Consider the following 22,485-nt stretch of genomic DNA (forward strand, 5'->3'; position numbering starts at 1 on the left):
AAACTGAGGGACGGAGAAGGTAAGTGACTTGTCCAGGGTCACACAGCAGGCAGGCAGCAGAAGCGGGATTAGGACCCAGGTCCCCTGACTTTCAGGCCTGTGGCCTTTCCGCCAGGCCATGCTGCTTCTGGCAATGAGGCACTTCGGGAAGATGAGGTGTGATTACGCCAGTAGCAGAAAGGACTGAGGGTCCAGACTCAGGGTAGGTTTTCTGTCTTTCCCGGGCCCTCCTGCACTCGGTTAATTACCTCTTTGGGTCCCAGGCTAAACTACCACTGGCTCCAAACTTGACATCCTTTAGTCCTAAAGGTGCAAATGATCAACGAAAAGACCATAGTTGTTCAGACTTTCCCATCCCTTTCCTTTAGCACATTTGGAATGGCCCTTCAACTGCTCAAGTAAATACAAGCAATACCTGCCCCTTACTCCTCCAACTGAGCGGTACCACTGAGGCAGGGCGGGTGGAGGGTGCCCCGAAACACACTGTGCTCAGGCGGTGACTTGTACTGAACATTGAAAGAGTCTGGTTCAAACTTTCCAAAGAGAGAAGCGGTCAACACCAGATTGTCAGAAGGGTGGGGGACCACGGGATTGATGCTCACTTTTGACGAGCTGCTGGTAGCTAAGTTTTCCCGCTCATGCCATCTTCTCTGAGGGTGAGGACCGTGGGCAAAAGAGCTTGAGAAGCACAGTCTCTCCTTGGGCTTCGGCAAGAGACTGAAAAATCAGAAGTTTCTCGCTCTGTTACTGCGGGTCTTGGGGGACTAGATGGCTGACCCCCACAGCCTCCAGGCTCTTGTTGGGGTTCTCCGGTTCCCGCTCATTCTTTCTGCAGGAAGAAAAGCACTGAAGGTAAACACATTCACGTAATAATTACGGCAATTGTTAAGCACTTACTACATGCCAAGCACTACACTAGGTGCTGGGGTAGATACACAACAATCAGGGTTGGACACAGTTTCTGACTCACGTGGAGCTCACACTCTAAGGGAGTTAGGATTTAATCCCCATTTTACAGATGAGGAAGATGAGGCACAAGGAAGTGAAGTGACTTGCCCAAGGTCACGGAAGACCCAGGGTTAGAACCTGACTCCCTCTTTCCACTATGCCACCCTGCTTCCCTCGTAGCATTATTTTTCTCACTAGCAATACCTGCGCTATTAATCACTTCTTAGGCTACCGCTTAGGAGAGAATGACCACCAAAACAACTGATTATCTGTTTCTACTCCAGTGATTTTGCACAGTGGAAGGACTCTATAAGTAAACACCGTACTTACTATTGCTGTTAAACCAGGAGGTATGATTTCCCCCTACAATGTTGTGGTACTGTGATGAGCGAAATTCTGAAAACTCCTTGACCCAAGTCCTCCTGGTGATTAGAGTATTGCTCCTTATCTTCTGTATCTCACCACGGGCCTTAAATAATTCAATCCCCTTGCACCCTCCTCCCTCACCTCGCTACTCTCCTATTACAACCTGGCCTGTGCACTTTGTTCCTCTAATGTTAACCTTCTCGCTTTACCTCAATCTCGTATCTCACTACTGACCTCTCGCTCACATCCTACCTTTAGCCTGAAGTACCCTCCATCCTCATATCATCATCAATCGTATTTATTGAACGCTTACTGTGTGCAGAGCACTGTACTAAGCGCTTAGTACAGACAGATAATCAGACAGATAACTGCTCTCCCCAACTTCAAATCCTTATGGAAGGCACATCTCCAAGAAGCCTTCCCTTACTAAGCCCTCCTCTTCTCTCACTCCCTTCTGCGCCACACTTATTTCCTCCTTCATTCATCCTCCCTCCCATCCCCACAGCACATATAATAATAATAGTGATGGTATTTGTTAAGCGCTTACTATGTGCAAAGCACTGTTCTAAGCACTGGGGGAATACGTGGTGATCAGGTTGCCCCCCTTGGGGCTCACAGTCTTCACCCCCATTTTACAGATGAGGGAACTGAGGCACAGAGAAGTGACTTGCCCAAAGTCACCCAGCTGACAATTGGTGGAGCCGGGATTTGAACCCATGACCTCTGACTCCAAAGCCCGTGCTCTTTCCACTGAGCCACGCTGCTTCTCTGTGAAATGAATTCATAAATACATGAAATAAATACATATGAAATATCTGGATTTATCTATTTATATTAATGCCTGTCTCCTCCTTTAGGCTCTGAGCTCATTGTGGGCAGGAATGTGTCTGTTGTTATATTGTACTCTCCCAAGCACTTAGTACAGTGCTTTGCACACAGTAAGCTCTCAGTAAAATATGACAATGAATGAACAGAACACTGGTTCATTCATTCAATCGTATTTATTGAGCGCTTACTGTGTGCAGAGCACTGTACTAAGCGCTTGGGAAGTACAAGTTGGCAACAACTGGTTGTATTTTCCTAAGCACTTCATACCATGCGTTGCATCTAGTAGGTGCTCAATAAATACCATTATCACTACAACACTAGCCATAATTTACTTGACCGCCGCTACACATGCACCAAATTAAAAGGCTCCCACATTGTCCTCCAGCCTGAATATGAATAAGATACAAGTCTGAAACCACAAGGAGATTTAAAGATCTTAGTAAACCATCAGCGGGGAGAGCGTCGGGACTAGGTTCTAATCTTAACTCTGACTCTGTAAAACCTTCAACAAACATCTCCGCGTGAGCTTCAGATTCACACCATCTATTAGTTATTCCCACCTGGAGGAACCTTCAGATACAACGTATTTTTTTCTTTTTATAGTATTTGTTAAGCGCTTACTACGTGCCAGGCACTGGGGTAGATACAAGATCATCTGGTTGGACACAGTCCGTGTCCCACATGGGACTCCCTGTCATAATCCCCGTTTTACAGATGATGTAACTGAGGCACAGAGAAGTCAAGTGGCTTGCCCAAGGTCACACAGCAGGTGAGTGATGGAGCCGGGATTAGCGCCCAGGTCCTTTCGATTTCCAGGCCCGGGTTCGATCTGCTAGGCAAAACTGCTCCTCAGAGGTACCGAACCCCTCCTAATTAGGTGTCCAATTTGATAGTCAAGTTCAAAAACTGAAAAATTAAATAGGAACTTGTTTAATTTAATCCTTGTTTAGTTAAACTCCCACTCAGGCTCCTTAGGAGACACCAGTCCTTCTTAGCACTCAGATCAATCAATCAATGGTATTTACTGAGCACTTACTATGTGCAGAGCACTGAACTAAGCGCTTAGGAGAGTACATTGTGACAGAGTTGACAGACACTTTCCTTGCCCACAGGGAGCTTACAGTCTAAAGGGGGTCTACTCTACAATCTGGAGTGCAGTCCACTCCACAAAATGTTTGCTTCATTTATCACAAGCTTCTCTGATTTGTAAAAACAAAAATTTTAGAATATTATGCTTGGGGTATTCAAATAAATATGGCCTCTTTTTCATTAAAATAGCAATAGCCTATTTGAGAGAAAGAGAACTTTCTTCTTTATTTCACCCAATAATTCTAGGATAAAGGCTTGGGTTTTGAAGTCTTATTTTTGAGGGTCACGTTCTCATAGTAAATGGTTCTGGACTCCATCTCTCCCTGCATCCTTTAAGAGCGAGGACTTTCAGTTTGTGTGACTTATCTTCCATAGGAAGGCTACAAGAGTCTAATGGGAGGCAGAATTAGGGGAGAGTGATTAATTAGTAGGAAAGGTATATGTTAAGGAATTTCATGCCACTCATCTCTAAGATAGTCAGTTTTGGCTCCAAGGGTGGAAAAAACTAGATCTCAATGTTTTTAATAGACATCCACCCCAGCTACTAACTTCCAACCTTCAGGATTCATTTCAATCAATCATCAACAGTATGCATTGGGCAAGTCACTTAACTTCTCTGGGCCTCAGTTCCCTCATCTGTAAAATGGGGATTAAGACTGTGAGCCCCACGGGGGACAACCAGAACACCTTGTATCTACCCCAGCGCTTAGAACTGTGCTTGGCACATAGTAAGTGCTTAACAAATACCATCATTATGTATTGAGTGTCTACTGTGTTACAGCACTGTGCTAAGCACTTGGGAGAGAGGAAGAAATGATTCCTAAACCTAAATCATTTCCTAATCTGTAAAATGGGGGCTTTAAATGGTGGCTTCTCTCGCTCCAATCCAATAAATACGCTTCACTCCTCCAATGCCAACCTGTTCCCGGGGCCTTGTCCGGAACTGCTCACGCAAGCCCTGAAGCCTGAGGACCGGGAAAGTGACCTCCGGCAGTAAAAGAGGAAGAGACACCTGCTCTATCCCCCTTTCCCTCTTCATAATAATAACAATAATAATAATGGTGGTATTTGTTAAGCACTTACTATGTGCCAGGCACTGTACTAAGTCCTGGGGTGGGTACAAGCTAAGTGGGATGGACACAGTCCCTGTCCCACATGGGGCTCACGATCTCAATCCCCCTTTTACAGATAAGGCAACTGAGGTCCAAAGAAGTGAAGTGGCTTGCCCAAGGCCACATGGCAGACAAGTGGCGGAGCTGGGAATTAGAACCCAGGTCTTTTGATTTCCTGGCCTGTGATCATTCCCTTGGGCTATGCTGCTTAATAATTGTGGTATTCGTTACACGCTCACTATGTCAGGCGCTGTCAATCAATAAATCAATCAATTGTATTTATTGAGCGCTTACTGTGTGCAGAGCACTGTACTAAGCGCTTGGGAAGTACAAGTTGGCAACATATAGAGACAGTCCCTACCCAACAGTGGGCTCACAGTCTGAAAGGGGGGGAATCTAAAAGGGGGGCTATCCTAAGCGCTGGGATGGATTCAAGCAAACCGGCGTGGACACGGCCCCTGTCCCACATGGGGCTCATAGTCTCAATCCCCATTTTACAGATGAGGGAACTAAGGCCCAGAGAAGTGAAGTGACTTGCCCAAGGTCACACGGCAGGCAAGCGGCGGAGACGGAATTAGAACCGATGAGCTTCTGATTCCCAGGTCCGTGCTCTATCATTCATTCATATTTATTGAGCGCTTACTGTGTGCAGAGGACTGTACTAAGCGCTTGGGAAGTACAAGTCAGCAACATATACAGACGATCTTCCTTCCTTCCATCGACCCCCGGCCCACGTCATCCCCCGGGCCTGGAATGCCCTCCCTCTACCCCTCCGCCAAGCTAGCTCTCTTCCTCCCTTCAAGGCCCTGCTGAGAGCTCACCTCCTCCAGGAGGCCTTCCCAGACTGAGCCCCTTCCTTCCTCTCCCCCTCGTCCCCCTCTCCATCCCCCCATCTTACCTCCTTCCCTTCCCCACAGCACCTGTATATATGTATATATGGTTGTACATATTTATTACTCTATTTATTTATTTATTTATTTATTTTACTTGTACATTTCTATCCTATTTATTTTATTTTGTTGGTATGTTTGGTTCTGTTCTCTGTCTCCCCCTTTTAGACTGTGAGCCCGCTGTTGGGTAGGGACTGTCTCTATGTGTTGCCAATTTGTACTTCCCAAGCGCTTAGTACAGTGCTCTGCACATAGTAAGCGCTCAATAAATACGATTGATTGATTGATTGATTCCTCCCCTAACCCCGGTCCTTCCAAGATCCACCTCCAGAGTTCTGTTCCCCGTTCCCCCCCCCCGGCCCCGCGAATCAAAGTGAGCGGTTGACACCCACAGGGTAGCGACTCACCTCAACAAGTCCAGGTTTTGGGCCGACTTTCTGCGCCGTTCTTCCGTGATCGGGTAGAACATGAGTATGGACAAGCCTATGAGGATCATGAGAGTGGGGACGGCTCCAATCAGGACTTTGAGGGTGACCGCAACTTCCTGGGACTGCTTACACGCCCCCGACCTGTACCCAGAAAACCTACGATAGAAGAGAGGCTTTAACGTGTCTTCATTCGCATTCATTTCCCTGCCTTTTTTTTAATAGCATTTATTAAGCACTTAGCTTTAACGTGTCTTCATTCGCATTCATTTCCCTGCCTTTTTTTAATGGCATTTATTAAGCGCTTAGCTTTAACGTGTCTTCATTCGCATTCATTTCCCTGCCTGTTTTTTAATGGCATTTATTAAGCGCTTACAAGGTGTCAGACACTGTACTAAGCACTGGGGTAGAGTCAAGCAATCAAATTGGACGCAGTCCACCTCCCACATGGGGTTCAGAGTGTTAATCCCCATTTGACCAAGGAAGTAACTGAGGCACAGAGAAGTGAAATGACTTGCCAAAGGTCACAGTGTGGACAACTGGCAGAGCCTAGATTAGAACTCAGGACTCTACTCTATCCACCAGGCCACATGGACAGGAGGTTCTGGTAAACTCTGTGATGACAGGGATCATCATCATCATCATCAATCGTATTTATTGAGCGCTTACTATGTACTAAGCACTTGGGAAGTACAAATTGGCAACATATAGAGACAGTCCCTACCCAACAGTGGGCTCACAGTCTAAAAGGGGGATCATGTTTTCAACCTCCACCTTACTCTCCCAAGTGTTTAGTACAGTGGTCTACACACCTTAGTCACTCATTAAATGCTGATGACCGCTATTCAAAGCCCTGCTAAAATTCCTCCTTCTTCAATAGGCCTTTCCCGATTAATTTCCATCTCCCAAATCATATCAGGCCGATGGCCACCTCTAGCATTTCAGCATTTACTTATCCCTTCCTCTGCATATGAATATAAAATAATAATTACAGTATTCGTTAAGCGCCTTCCACAGGTCAAGCATCCTAAGCACTGGTGGAGATACAAGGTAATTAGGTCGCACACAGTCCCTGTCCCACCTGGGGCTCACAGTCCATGTAGGAGAAAGAACTGGTATTGAATCCCCTTTAACAGATGAGGAAACAGAGGAACAGGGAAGTGAAATGACTTGCCCAAATTCTCATAGCAGGCAAGTGTCTGAACCAGGATTCAAACCCAGGTCCTCTTTCCACAAGGCCACGCTGCTTCCTGTTGAGTATAATTAATTTCAGGGTCAATAATTTATTCTGATTATCTGTAAATATATTTCTGTCCGTCTCCCCCATTGTCGTGTGAGCTCATTATAATAATAATGGCATTTGTTAAGGGACTATATGCCAGGTACTGTACTAAACGCTGGGGTAGGTATAAGCAAATCAGGTTGGACACAGTCCCTGTCTCACCTGGGGCTCAGAGTCTCAATCCTCATTTTACAGATGAGGGAACTGAGGCCCAGAGAAGTGAAGTGACCTGTCAATAAATACGACTGAATGAATGAACTGCAACTCTTAAAGTAGAAGGGGATGAAAAAAGGGCAAAGCGGACTGGATTTTTTTAAAGTTAAACCTGATATGTGAAAGCCGATTTCACATTAGCGTCAGGCCAGATAGTCACATATCTTTCCAAGATCACGAAGAGCAGGGTCCAAGCAACTCAATCAATCGTATTTATTGAGCACTTACTGTGTGCAGAGCACTGTACTAAGGACTCGGGAGAGTACAGTACAACGGAGTTGGTAGACACAGTCCCTGCCCTGAAGTAGTTTATAATCCAGTGGGGGTGACAGGCATTAAAATAAATTACAGACAGAGGAAGCAGCAGAGTATAAGGATATGGACATTTAAGTGGTGCAGAGGTAGGGGTAGGGTGAAAATCAAAGTGCTTAGGGGCTACAGACCCAAGGGCATAGGTGACACAGTAAGGACAGTGCAGAGGGAGAGGTCTGATGTGGGATATAAGACCTTATTTGGGAAATTCCCAAATAAGTTCTTATATCCCACATCTTCCTGGAGGAGAAGCGATTTTAGTAGGGCTCTGAAGAGGGGGAGAGCTTTAGGCTTTGTCACAACCTGTCCTGTAAACTTTTGTTCAAAGATAGCACTAGACTTTATCTGTCCCGCAGGATCACAGTTTTGATCCTTAAAAGACCAAATCTGAAGGAAACGCAGCCCTTCCTAACCTGAAGACGTTCACAGGGGATTCTCGGCTACCTCGGCCAAAAACCATCACGAAAAGGAATGGCTCCTGTCTCGGAAGTTACATGAGAGATGTCCAGTAGATCTGTTTTCCATTTCCTGGGTTTGGTAACCAATTTCAGCCCTTCCCTCTTATCCCTTCCCCTTATGCCAGGAAAAAACCCAAATAGCACTGACTCCAAACTCAGGGTAGAAATTCCCAGCGCGAAGCCCCCAGACAGCTTGGTGAAGAAGACGTAAGAAGAGTAGAAGATGGTCTCCGGCCTCCTTATGTTAAGATTCTCAACTCTAAAGTCATCCACAACATCCGGCAGCATTGACCTTGAGGAGGGTGAGAAGAGAAGGGAAAAGATGTCTCAGCGGAAATTAAGGCCTCATTAAGCAGATAATGCCATGCCTGTTTTCCTCCCCCAAAACAAGCTCTTTTCCTGTGGGGCGGATTTAGTGCCATTAATCATGCAGGCCAGAAGTCTGTGGTCTATGACCAATATTTAAATGAAATTAAAATAGAAAAGAATAACCAAGGAGCGTTTTTTTGACCAGACCCTGGACTCCACGGGGGCTGTAGGTGGGATACAATGAACAATCTGGCTCGGCCGAGCTCTGGGCCAAATATTTCTAATAACATTATCAAGCTAAGGCCCAGAGTCTTCAGGTTATGACCAGCATGCCCTTAGCATTGCCCTGTTTCACTTATCTCTCACGGGACAAAGTGCTACAGTGCAGGTCAGAGTTTCAGTCACAGCTCGTTTTTTTGTCATAGTGGTTTTCATGGATAGGATCTCACCATCAGTAATATAATTAATAATAATTATGGTACTTCTTAAGCATTTACTATGTGCCACGTACTGTACTAAGCGCTGGGGTTGATACGAGATAATCAGGTTGGACATAATCCCTGTCCCACTGAGGGTTCACACACTATGTAGGAGGGTATACTTACTGTTTGTTGGAAATAAAGGGGTGCTAGGTATTGATATACACATATACAGATTTATAGTCTTGTGAGGTAGATAGGTCTGAACTCATAATGTAAATATTGGCATAGAGATCGAGGAGAAGATATTTTTAAGGGCATATCAAAAAAGTGCCTTGGGAAATCATGGCGATATGTTTGTACATATTTATTACTCTATTTTACTTGTACATATCTATTCTATTTATTTTATTTTGTTAATATGTTTGGTTTTGTTCTCTGTCTCCCCCTTCTAGACTGTGAGCCCACTGTTTGGGTAGGGACCATGTCTATATGTTGCCAACTTGTACTTCCCAAGCGCTTAGTACAGTGCTTTGCACACAGTAAGCGCTCAAAAAATACGATTGATTGATCGATTGATTATTAGCTTATGAAACTATTCTCTTCAATGATGACCACAGCACTGAACATCTTTCCATTATATTCATTTTCAAATATCCTAATGGGGCAGAGGCAAATACTACAGTACCCACTTTACAAATGGGAAAACTCTGGGGAAGTGACTTGGCCATGGATACAGGGAGTCAGAGACACCAAGAGAGGCCGAACTCTGAAAATATAGCATTCCTCTCAATGGCTGTTCCTTGAGCTGACAAATAAGTAATATGAATTACTTGCCTCCCTTTCCCCTCTTGTCTTCCTCCCTCCTCTTATCTCCTCCCAAGAAATGTATGACAATGTCTCCAAGTTGCCTTGAATTTCTCAAGAATATAACGAGAGATCATCCTTCTGGCCTGAGGGATATGGATCATCAGCAAGCGCTTAGTACAGTGTTCTGCACACAGTAAGTGCTCAATAAATACGATTGAATGAATGAATCAGCAACCTTGTGGATCCTGAACAAATTGCCCCCATCCTCTCTTCCCTCCTCCCCGCCTTCCACCCTATCTTTCTTCTATGAACACACAGATTTTTCCAGCACTAGTCCTTAGGATGTTCTGAAAATGGGAAGCAGCCTGGCAGAGTGGCTAGAGCACGAGCCCGGGAGTCAGAAGGTCATGGGTTCTAATCCCAGCTCCGCCACTTTTCTGCTGTGTGACCTTGGGCAAGTCACTTCATTTCTCTGGACCTGATGTGTAAAATGGGGATTGAGATCATGAGTTTCACACGAGACAGAAACTGTGTCCAACCCGGTTTGCTTGTTTCCACCCCAGCAGTTAGTACGGTGCTTGGCACATAGTAAGCGCTTAAAAAATACAGTAATTATTAATTATTATTAGTTGGTAAGACCCTTTAGACTAGGTCTTTCTGCAGCTAAGCAGTCTCTAGTGGGACTGAAAAACCTATTCTGCAGGGAGGGGACAAGGTCGGCCGGGGAGGGGAACGTACTCTGCTTATATTTACCAGGTTGCATTCTTCCTCCAGTCCAAGCTTGTAAATAACTGCCTAATTTACTCCAAACGCCCTTTGTGTTTGTGTCACTTGGACCCACGTAGGTTGAGTGTGGCAGGTGGTAATCTTGGCTCAGAGCGTATGCACATAAACATGCAGTGGGAAGGTCTGCGTATTTATGAATGTGGGGTTGGGGACCGGATCTTTCTGGTCTAGAAATAAAAGGGTTAAGGACATTTATGCTTTAAATAATCGAAAACGAACCCCAACCTCTGGGGTCAGGAAACTCTAATTTGCTTCTTCCACAGGGAGGTGGGGAGAGGGAATAAGGAAGAGGAAGAGCTAAGAAGGTGGGGAAGGAGGGAGCGAGAAATATGAAACTGTCCATTCTACAAGAACAATACACCCCGCACGTCATGGGCACGGGTACATTTCCCTCAAGTGGGTCCTTAGGATAACTATGAAATGGCTTTCCTGTTAGACTCTGGCCCAGGCGTAACTTTTTTTTTTTCTTCACCGAAGGAACAGGGCGTTTCGTTTTGTGAGGAGGATGCAGGATTACAGTCATTGGAGGCCGGGATGCTCACTCGGCAATTGAAAGTCTTATCACAAATTGGAATGCTGTTAGAGGAGGATGCTTAGGACACTATAGAGTCTTTTCTCCCATTGATGCAGGGGGATTTACCACCATAATCTCTATTAGTGTTAATGGGAATTCCCAAAGGGAGCAAAGCCTCCTCTATTATTATGCAGTATTAGGCACAGATTTCTGGCTCTTAGGCCTGTAAAGTGGTTCTTTTTTGTGCCCTTTTTGCTGTGACACAATTCTTTCGGGGAAATGAAAAAGGGATGACTTCTTTGACCAAAAAAGCAACGAGACATAATCCAGAGAAGTTGCATGTCCCATAAATGCTCAGTCAATGCTCAGTGTTCTCTACAGTTGACCCTTAAGGATTTCCCTATCTACTGTCACTCTCGATTATAAATGCAAATAAGAATCTGATAGAGAGTCCTGTATGATTTGGGTCAAGGTTGGTTCCCAGTTAGCATAGATAATAATAATAATAATTGTGGTATTTAAGCGTTTACTATGTGCCAGGCACCGTACTAAGTGCTGGGGTGGAAACAAGTAAACTGGGTTGGACACAGTCCCTGACCCACGTGGGCCTCGCGGTCTCAATCCCCATTTTCAGATGAGGTAACTGAGGGCCCAGAGAAGTGAAGTGACTTGCCCAAGGTCACACATCAGACAAGTGGTGGATCCAGAATCAGAACTCAGGTCCTTCTGAGTTCCAAGCCTGTGCTCTATCCACTGTAAATTCACTGAGGGTAGAAACCCTGTCTTTCGCTTTTATTGGGTTTTTCCGCACCCGATAGGGGCTCAATAAACCCTACCGATTAACGGATTGACAGTGGAAAAATATACCTAGGCCATTACTGCAGGGCCCTGACTCAATCTCTGAAATTCAAAGTTTTATTAGAGTTTGGAGCATGTTAAAGAAGGACGTCTCTGCACACAGTAAGCGTTCAATAAATACGACTGAATGAATGAATGAATTATAATAATAATAATAATGATGACATTTATTAAGCGCTTACTATGTGCAAAGCACTGTTCTAAGTGCTGGGGAGGTTACAGGGTGATCAGGTTGTCCCACGGGGGGCTCACAGTCTTAATTCCCATTTTACAGATGAGGTAACTGAGGCACAGAGAAGTTAAAGTGACTTGCCCAAAGTCACACAGCTGACAATTTGGCGGAGCCGGGACCTGAACCCGTGACCTCTCAACTTGATGGCATGAGACAAGACAAGACATTTACTCATGATTTAGCATGTCTAGGGCAGTCGATCGACTCTATTTATTATCATCATCATCATCAATCGTATTTATTGAGCGCTTACTATGTGCAGAGCACTGTACTAAGCACTTGGGAAGTACAAATTGGCAACATATAGAGACAGTCCCTACCCAACAGTGGGCTCACAGTCTAAAAGGGGGAGACAGAGAACAAAACCAAACATACTAACAAAATAAAATAAATAGGATAGATATGTACAAGTAAAATAAATAAATAAATAAATAAATAGAGTAATAAATAGAGAGCCTCACTGTGTGCAGAGCACTTTACTAAGCGCTTGGGAGAGTAAAATACAACAATAAACAGTCCCTCTAGACTGTGAGCTCATTGTGGGCAGGGAATATGTCTGTTTGTTGTTATATTGTACTTTCCCAAGCGCTTAATACAGTGCTTTGCACACAGTAAGTGCTCAATAAATACAATTGAATGAATGAACAGACATATTCCCTGCCCACAATAGCCAGGTGTGGCAAGCCTTATGGCATAGAATTGGTCTAGTACTCTACTGTTCTGTACTCTCCCAAGTACTTACTACAGTGCTCTGTACATAGTGAGAGCTCGATAAATGCCACTTATTGATCAATAAACAATCTGATTCTAGGACAGAAACTGATGGTTACAGGAAACCCACACGTTCCTGGGAACCTCCATGCCAGCTATCATTCCTTCCTCCTCGCTTATCAATCCCTTTCCCAGAGCTGTTATCCAATGGGAAAACGGATTTACTGCATTTCTTCCTACTCTCTCGGGGAGGTTCGAATGGCTGAGCTGGGCAAAAGAAAGGAGAAGGAGATGACGCAAAGGACCTGGAAGATTTGCAGATCAAATCAGGTCTTGACTAATTGAAGTTTGCATTACTTATGCTATTTTGGTGCTCTGTGGGCGGGGAACGTGCCTATCAACTCTGTCATATTGTACTTTCCCAAGCGCTTAATACAGCGCTCTGCAACAGTAAGCGCTCAATAAATACCACTACTGATGATGATGATAATGATGGCCATCTTTCATGAACACAGAAGGGTTGCCCATTCTGCAGGTATGCCTTTAGATTCTGTTTTTGAATAATCTAAAGGGGCAGATTTTGAAATTTAAGAAGTGTCTAATGAGAGACCAAAGAGCACAGGATTGTGCTATTGGATGTTGTGGCAGGAAAGTTCAGAACACTCTAAGGCCTAGTCCCTATTCTCAAAAAATCTACAATCAAGTTTAGGAACTTCCTCCAATAACCTGATTACCTAAATACACAAACACACACGCACGCACACACACGTCACATTGGCACTGGACAGATATATTTTCAGTTGAAGACTCCACAGTTGGTCCAAGTTTCCAAAAGGCAATGCTACCATTTAGTCCTAAAATAATTTGGATGGGGATTCCCTGAAACAACCAGATTTTGTGCCATTGTTTTGTCTGTTTTATGGTATTTGTTAAGCACCTGCTGTGAGTCAAGCACTGTTTTAAGCTCTGGAGTAAATACAGGTTTATCAGGTTGGACACAGTCCCTGTCCCACATGGGGCTCACAGTCTAAGTAGGAGGGAGTAAGGATTGCCCAAATGAATCCTTTTCCACTATTATGGGGAAGAGATTTTTAAAATTCATGTAGTCCAAACCTCTTCAATTTCTCTGTCAGAGTTCTACTTGTCTTTTAACTTAGCTGTGGCATTCTTCCAATCATTCAATCAACAGTATTTACTGAGCACCTGCTGTAGGTCAAACACTCTTCTAAGCACTACTAAACACAATAGAATTAGTAGAAGTGTTACTTGTCCTTGGGGGGGTTTACAATCTAGAAGGGAGATGCTAAAATAATTTACAGACAGAAGGAAGAAGGAAACTCATCTACATTCTGTGATTCTAGGGGTAATTTCTAGGCATCCTATAATTTTCTCAGAATGATGGCATTAAAGGCAAATTGAGAGCAGATCTATTTGAAGTCATAAACAGTGGTCTCCACAGGGTAGGTACTCGATAAATATGATTTCTATGTGCCAAGCCCTGGTAAATACAGGATAATCAGGTGGGACACAGTTCCTGTGTCACCCAGGACTCAGAGTCTTAGTAGGAGGAACAGTTACTGAATTCCCAGTTTACAGATGAGGAAACTGAGGAACAGTCATTTGCCCAAGGTTACACAGCAGACTTGTTCCGAGATTAGAACCCAGGTCCTGTGACTCCCACTAGGCTATGCTGCTTTTTGCTGTATCGTAATAATGATGATGGTACTTGTTAAGCGCTTACTGTTCGAAGTGCTGACATGATCTTAGACACAGCATGGTTTTGTGTATGATTAACAGAAAATTTTGCTAAGAAAAAGAGCTGGAAATACACACATGCAATATCTGCACAGACATTGCTGTGGTTAATAGATCTGTTTCTTCCTCTGAATCCTTTCCGAATGACAGGCCGATGTTGGAGCAAAGTGAGGCAACAAACATATCCTTCTGCCTCCATATGAAAGGCGTCCCAAGAGCCGAAATCTTGCATATCTATAAGTCCCCCAACTGAGAGAAGTCTGACCCCTGATGCCATGGAAAATAAGCCTAGAGAGCAACTAAGAACCGAAGTTCAAGAATTCATTTGAATTCTGTTCTTTAAATTGGCTCATCTAGAGAGCTAGGTGAAATTTACTGATTTGGTTAATCATCATAAATCAGCATTCTAGGCCCATTTCCAGATTCTTCTCTCCTCCTCCCCCTGCTAGTCCAACATGCCCCTCAAGTTCACCATTCATCCTTGACCCTTTTTCTTCAAATGGTATTTGTTAAATGCTTAGTATGTGCCAGGTACTGTTCTAAGCGCTGGGGTTAGATAATCAGGTTGGATACGGTCCATGTCCCACTTGGGGCTCACGGTCTTAATCTCCACTTTACAGATGAGGTCACTGAAGCACAGATAATTTAAGTGATTTGCCCAAGGTCCCATAGCAGTCGAGTGGAGGCACATAGTAAGCACTTAATAAATACCATCGTCATCATCATCACCGGTGCTTTGCCAGGAGCCTGCTTGTATCAAGAGGCTTCAAGGGCCTAGTTCAGGATAGAATCCCCCTAGTTTGATTAGAACAGTGCTTTGCACATAGTAAGTGCTTAATAAATGCCATCATTATTATTATTATATGCCCTCTACCTGGAGGTATCTGTTGGAGCTGAATTGTCTTTTTCTCTCCTTTAACTGCCCTGCAGTTCACATGCCCCAGTAAGCAAGGACAGTAGCTAATATTAATAATAATAACTGTGGTATTTGTTAAGCGCATACCTTGTGCCAGCCACTGTACTAAAGCGCTGGGTTAGATACAAGGTAATCGTGTTGGACACAGTCCCTGTCCCACATCATCATCATCATCATCAATCGTATTTTTTGAGCGCTTACTATGTGCAGAGCACTGTACTAAGCGCTTGGGAAGTACAAATTGGCAACATATAGAGACAGTCCCTACCCACCAGTGGGCTCATGAGGCTCACGGTCTTCATCCCCATTTTACAGACGAGGTAACTGAGGCACAGAGAAGTTAAGTGACTCGCCCAAGGCCACACAGAAGACAAATGCCAGGATTAGAATCCAGGTCCTTCTGACTCCCAAGCCCGGGCTGTATCCACTGTGCCTCACTGCTTCCTTAACTACGTACGTATATCCGTCAGTGGTATTTAGTCGTACATTCAGCCATATTTATTGAGTGCTTACTATGTGCCAAGCACTGTACTGAGTGTTTGGGAGAGTACAATATAACAATAAACAGACACATTCCCTGCCCACAGTGAGTTTACAGTCTTGAGTGCTTACTGTGGGCAGAGTGCTGTACTGAGCACTTGGGAGAGTAGAACAGAATTGGAAGACGTGTCCCCTGCCCACAAGGAGCTTACAGATATTGCGCCTTTCACTTGCTCGACAGAAAGTGTCCCGCTACTGGTATGTCTCTGAGGCAGAGGAAGCCAGTAGCCTGGGTAGGAGACACTAGGCCAGAGTCTCAAGGAACAAATACTAAAGAATGCCTAAGTAATGAGATTTACCGTTACAACACCTAGAGCTTGGTGATTTTCAAATTATATTTGCCAAGCTAGCTCTCTTCCTCCCTTCAAGGCCCTGCTGAGAGCTCACCTCCTCCAGGAGGCCTTCCCAGACTGAGCCCCTTCCTTCCTCTCCCCTCGTCCCCCTCTCCATCCCCCCCTCTTACCTCCTTCCCTTCCCCACAGCACCTGTATATATGTTTGTACATATTTATTACTCTATTTACTTATTTATTTTACTTGTACATAGCTATTCTATTTATTTTATTTTGTTAGTATGTTTGGTTTCGTTCTCTGTCTCCCCCTTTTAGACTGTGAGCCCAATGTTGGGTAGGGACTGTCTCTATATGTTGCCAATTGGTACTTCCCAAGCAGTTAGTACAGTGCTCTGCACATAGTAAGCGCTCAATAAATACGATTGATGATGATGAGGATGATTTGCAACCCACATCAGCCGTCCTATTAAGGTGTCCTGTCCACAGCCCCGTAGGTAATGTTTGTAGCACTGCCATTCCCAAGTCATAGCTGAGGCCCAGAAAAGCCGCTGTAGGACGCATAATGCACAGCAGCACGGCTATGGAGAAGCTGTTCTTAGGCACCACTGAGTGACGCTACGATTCATCCCGGAAGGATTTATCCCTGTCATGTAATTACTGGCTGGCTATTCCCAAAGCTGACTTAGTCCGTGGGCCATTTGCTTGTTAATAGCATCTCGGGAATCAAGGAGAGAAGAGAAACAGGGGCCCGAATCTCCCACCTCGGGCTGTGAGGGGGCCGAGGAAGTGGAGCAGAAGAGAAACGTTAACCATCTGGTTTGGTCCGGAGACCTGAGTTTTTGGACGCGTCGGGTGGCAACCCTTGCCAGAGGCCTACTGGGTGCATGATTTGAAACCTAGGATCTGGTGAGCTTCAAGAAGGAAAAGTGGCAGCTCTCCAGCGGGCGGACAGAGGGAGAGACAAACTCTTCCTTCCTCACCATTTCTGCTGCCAAGGCCAACGGGGAGACCATTTGGATGGGAGACTCCCGGGATCGATTACTGCCACGTGGAAGGCAGAACACAATGGAGCCCTCTTGGTTTGGCAGGAGGGTTGAGGGGGTTGGAGGGGAAGGGGGGCAGGAAGTCATGTGGAGAGTGATGAGGATCTTTCCTACCTTTCCCAACCCCCTTAAGCTGACACTGCTGGAGAACCGGGAAGCCTTTCCTTTGGTTCTCTCAGCTTGCTTTTCGGTCTGATGCTGGAGAGAAGGAATTGGAAACGGGTCCTGCATGGGGGTTAGAGAAGCAAAGCAGGACTGAGTTTTTTCTCCATCCTAACTGAGTCCAGGGTAAGAGATCGGACCCCTCTACGGCTATCGGAGGAATTGTCGGTGAAGGGAATGTGAGAGATTTCAACTTTTCCCGAGCAAGAGACCTCTTTTTTCTTTTTTAAAGTTAGAGGGAAGGGTGTGAACACACTTCATAAAGAAATGGTGGGCATTAGCCTGTTTTATGGACTTCATTTTCAAGCCCTGCCAGCTGCATTTTAACTTGCAGGCTACTGGGCTGCATACCGGGTTATTTTTAAATGGATTTGATGCTGTTCATCTGGCTTCAGGGTCCAGCCTGAGTTCCGTGCCATATCAGTGCTAGGTCACAGATTAAAAGACAACACCCTGTGCCCTCAAATTGCTATCATGAACAGTGAAAATAACAAAATGAGCATTGATGTCTTTAAAGCTTTGCATTCTCAGACCTCCGAGGACTCCAACTAGCTTTGAGGAATTGAGAGGCAGTCAGTCGATCAGTTTGTACTTATTGAGTGCTTACTGTATGCACAGCACTCTACTAAGCACCTGGGAAAGTACAGTATAACAGAGTTGGTAGACACGTTCCCTGCCCTCAAGGAGATTACAGTCTAGAGGAGAACTGAACGTCAGTAATATTTACAAAAGATTTTGGATAACTGCTTAATAGGTGGGGAAAGTGATTTATTAATAAATTCTGTAATTTATTTTAATGTCTGTCCCCCCCACTAGCATCTAGAGGGGAGGGATTGTGTCTATTTTATCCCAGCTCCGCCACTTGTGTGCTGTGTGGCCTTGGGCAAGTCACTTTGCTTCTCTGTGCTTCAGTTATCTCATCTGTAAAATGGGGATTGAGACTGTGCGTCCCACATGGAACAGGGACTGTGTCCAACCCGATCTGCTCGTATCCACAACAGTGCCTGGCACACAGTAAGCGCTTAACAAATACCACAGTTATTATTATTACCAATTCTTTTGTGTTGTACTCTTCCAAGTGCTAAGTACAGCACCCTACACAAAGTAAGCGCTCACTATCGACTGATCGATTGAAGTAAGGGTGTTTACAGATTCATCTCTTTTAAAAGGCACATTTCTGAGTAAACACTAGGAAAAGAACTGCGCACAGCCAAAAACTGTTTTCTAAACCGGGTCCTGCCACCTACTTTATAATGGAAAACAGAGCTTGTTGTTGTAATCCGAAACTAAAAGGACCTAATGAATGTTGACCTTGTTACATTTCTCAAATGCATGTTCGTGAGACCCTAAAATCCTCCCCTGGTTTTTTCCCCCAAATGCACTTCTGCCTAAGAGAAGGACACAGACAGAAAAAAAAATTACAAAACACCCTGCAGTCATCTCATGTCCGCAAGCCTCCTTATAACAAAAGGCAGTTTCTGAGTCGCTTGAGGCCACAGAAGAAGGCAGTAGCAGGATTTGCAGCGAGAACTCAGGAGACCTGACTTGTTGTCCATCCCCCTGAGCAGGAAGCCTATTAAGTTTCTGGTGTATACGTGCCCACCCACGGCAAACCCTCGTACCATGGCAACAGCAGAGATGCCGAGATGCTCACTCCAGACATAAATGCTACGACGTAAGCCACAGCCAGATGGGGTACAATAACCAGCAGGACTGCAAAGGGCACCATGCACTACAAAAGACAGAGAGAGAGACAGAAATAAATTAATGCCGCCTTTTGTTTGCAAAACAGAGCGCCCCGATCACTATGAGAAACGACCACAGAGTCCTGTTAAAATAGCTTAGCAAACAAATCATTTAATAAGTGGTATTTATTCAGCATTTACTGTGTGCGCAGCACTGTACTAAGCAGTCGGGAGAGTACAAGGGAGTTGGTAGACACTCCTGGGCCCCTAAGGAGATTCTAGTTTATGCCTCACAGGGGGGATCCCATTTAATAATAATGGCATTTGTTAAGCACATACTGTGTGCCAGGATTTGTTAGGGACCAGAGATAGGAAATGGACCCTCAGGTATAATGAGAACCCAATATAAGCTTGGGGGTGGGAGGGGCTTCTCCAGTTTTCTGCCTCAGGACTCAGCATCCACCCCAGGGCCGTAGGCACAACACTTTTTTATTCAGGACTTTAAGTGTAACTTTGCCCTTCCCGGTTTTCTCGCTTCCTTTAATAATAATAATAGTATTTGTTAAGCGCTTACTATGTATCAAGCACTGTTCTAGGCACTGGGGTAGATACAATCCCATCAGGTTGGACACAGTCCCTATACCACCTGGGGCCCACAGTCTTAATTCCCTTTTTACAGATGAGATAACTGAGGCCCAGGGGAGTGAAGTGACTTGCCCAAGGTCACACAGAAGACAAATGGCGGAGCAGGAATTAGAACTCAGGTCCTTCTGAGTTCCTGGCCCAGGCTCTATCCACTAGGTGGTAATAATAATAATAATAAGAAGAAGAATGCTATTTGTTAAGCACTTACTATGTTCCAGGCATTGTACTAAGCACTGGGGTGGTTATAAGCTGTTAATTCTGTTGAATACTCTCCCAAGTACTTAGAATAGTGCTCTGCACATAGTAAGTGCTCAATAAATACCATTTATTTTTGATTGATTGACTGACAGAGACTGTGTCCTACCTGCTTATCTTCTATCTACCCCAGTGCTTAGTTGAGTACCTGGCCCCTAATAAGTGCTTAACAAATACCATAATTTTTTTTTTTTTTTTACAAGCTGATGCCGCAGACTCCGGGGAAGATCTAACCGTGTTGTACCGATCCTCTGGTGAAGCAGGTTTAGTGAGGCAGGCCATTTTTAGGGCTCCCTTTCCAGCCCCACCCCACTTGGAGCAAGCAGCGTACCCCCAAATAGGGCTTCCCCAAAACTTTGGGGGTTGCTGTGCTCCGCTCAATAAATACCATTGCTTGGCCACCTCCTTATATAAGACTTTGTTTAGGAGTAAGGAGGTGAGACGCTAGGGCCGGGGAATAAGTCCACGCGATTTACACTTCCAAGTGTAAGCTTGGAAAGAGGGAACAACTTGGAAACAGCTGAACCGCTGTCAGAAAAAATCAGTGACAAATCGCACAACAAAGAAGGTGCAGAGTAGATTCGGGAACACAGTCCTGGCCTGTTCATCAGCCCCAAAGAATAGTTTCCCAGAGCCAAGGGGGACAAATTAATTTCCCAAGAACCTAAAGCAAGAACCTGGTGGGCCCCATTCTTATCCCCGATTATTATTTTTTTAAATGGTATCTGTTAAATGCTTATTATGTGCCAGGCACAGTTCTAAGCACTGGACATAGGACATAGTCCATGTCGCACATGGGGCTCATAGTCTTAATCCCCATTTTCCAGATGAGGTGACTGAGGCATGGAGAAGTGAAGCGACTTCCCCTAAGTCACCCAGCAGAGAAGTGGCGAAGGCAGGATTAGAACCCAGGTCCTTCTGACTTTCAGGCCCGCACCCTACCCACTAGGACCCACTGCTTCTCTACTCCTCCTCCTTCCTCTGGGGAATCCAAAAGAAGAAAAAGGAAACCCGTTCAAATATGATTCCTTGTAGAGGTGGGGCGGGTTCAAGTGAAGTGGTAGCAGCAGCTCCCCTCTATTAGGCAAATATTGGTCTTTTATAAGTAATACTAGTGGGAAATAATTTTTCAGGAGTGTTTAGAAGACTGAGGTATTCCTGAGAAACATCCGGTTGGGGAAATATAATTTCACAGCATAGGAGGTCTCAAAAAGAAACCCTTCAAAATGTATTTTGGGGGACTACCACAATTGCACCTCCTCTTCGAGGGGCTCAACACCCCAACATCCCTCTTCCCACCCCGCGGCCTTTTCCGTCCAACCAGGGCCAGCAAAGAAAGGGGCCAAATTGCAGGCTCGGTGGAAGGCGGGCTCGGAGGAGACCATTATATCACCACAAGAGAGCACTCGAGCAATAGTGAAGAAAAACAACAAACCATCTTTCAGGCAACCATTTCCACCCGGTGCTTCGGCCTGCTGCAAAGCTCCAACTCTGGGAGTCGTCACACGATAAGAGGCGCCGTTCCAATTTTTAAAAAACGGTAACGGTCTTTCAGAATGCAATGGCACGCAAAGAGTAGGCCTTTGAAGACCAAATCTAAGGCCAATACCAGCCGGGCCCAAATGGGCCCTTTTCCTTTTAACTGACAGTCTGCCAAAGGACAAGAAAGAAAAAAAAAAGCTTCCCCGTGGTGCATTTCAAAACAACGAGCAGAACAGATACTTTTTAAGGTTTCTGCCCTTTGCAAATCCAGTAGGAACCCGGAGCTGCCAAATGCTGTTGGGGGAAGGGCAGATGTCCAGATGTCAGCCGTCGGAAAATCAGTCGCATTCACCCGTTCCCTTTCCCCAATCCCACCAGGATACATTTCCTCCCCTGCTCCTCGGTTCTTGGTGAGTCAGTGGAGGGTCAGGTGCTTGGAAGAAAGCTCTCTACGAGGGAAGCAAAGTCGACAGCCACGGAAGGGGGCACAGACAAGCTGGAGTCACGGCAAGTCTCGGGGTCGCCCAGTTGGGCGCTGAGCGGCTCTTGTCCAAGAAACCAGAGAGCAGTACCTTCCCAGCACAGGCCGAGAGGTCAGGCCCGCGTTCCCCAGGGCTCTCCTCTCCCTAAAAGCCCACGGAGTCATCCGTCTGTCCTCAGAATGCTAATCAGCATGGCTCACTGGGAAGAGCCCGGGCTTTGGAGTCAGAGTTCATGGGTTCAAATCCCGGCTCCGCCAATGGTCAGCTGTGTGACTTTGGGCAAGTCGCTTCACTTCTCTGGGCCTCAGTTCCCTCATCTGTAAAATGTGAGCCCCCCATGGGACAACCTGATCACCTTGTAAACTCCCCCGCGCTTAGAACAGTGCTTCGCACATAGTAAGCGCTTAATAAATGCCATCATTATTAGTATTATTAAATCAGGGGCACCGAGGGCCAGTCTGGGTACCATGCAGCCCCCATCAGAGAAGCAGTATGGCGTAGCGGACAAAGCCCGGGCCTGGGAATCGGAAGGTCACGGGTTCTAAACCTTGCTCCGCCACTTGTCTGCTCCGTGACCTTGGGCGAGTCGCCTCTTTTCTGGGTCTCAGTCACCTCGCTTGTAAAATGGAGATCGAGACTGTGAGCCCCACATCATCATCAATCGTA

General features: G+C 45.4%; 1 protein-coding gene across 1 annotated transcript in view; it reads right to left on the reverse strand.

The window, feature by feature from the left end:
* Nucleotides 1–262: 262 nt before the first annotated feature.
* MFSD2B (major facilitator superfamily domain containing 2B) overlaps nt 263–22,485 on the reverse strand; it is a 64,564-nt gene continuing 42,341 nt past the window's right edge. Inside the window, exons 11-14 of the mRNA XM_038750872.1 lie at nt 18,893–19,002; nt 8,072–8,215; nt 5,641–5,817; nt 263–829 (exon numbers count right to left, since the gene is read on the reverse strand). Of these exons, the coding sequence (XP_038606800.1) occupies nt 745–829; nt 5,641–5,817; nt 8,072–8,215; nt 18,893–19,002 (516 nt within the window). The 3' untranslated portion in view covers nt 263–744. The remainder of the gene's footprint in view (nt 830–5,640; nt 5,818–8,071; nt 8,216–18,892; nt 19,003–22,485) is intronic.

This window comes from Tachyglossus aculeatus, chromosome 9 (genome assembly GCF_015852505.1).
Source record: "Tachyglossus aculeatus isolate mTacAcu1 chromosome 9, mTacAcu1.pri, whole genome shotgun sequence".
In the NCBI taxonomy this organism is placed as follows: domain Eukaryota; kingdom Metazoa; phylum Chordata; class Mammalia; order Monotremata; family Tachyglossidae; genus Tachyglossus; species Tachyglossus aculeatus.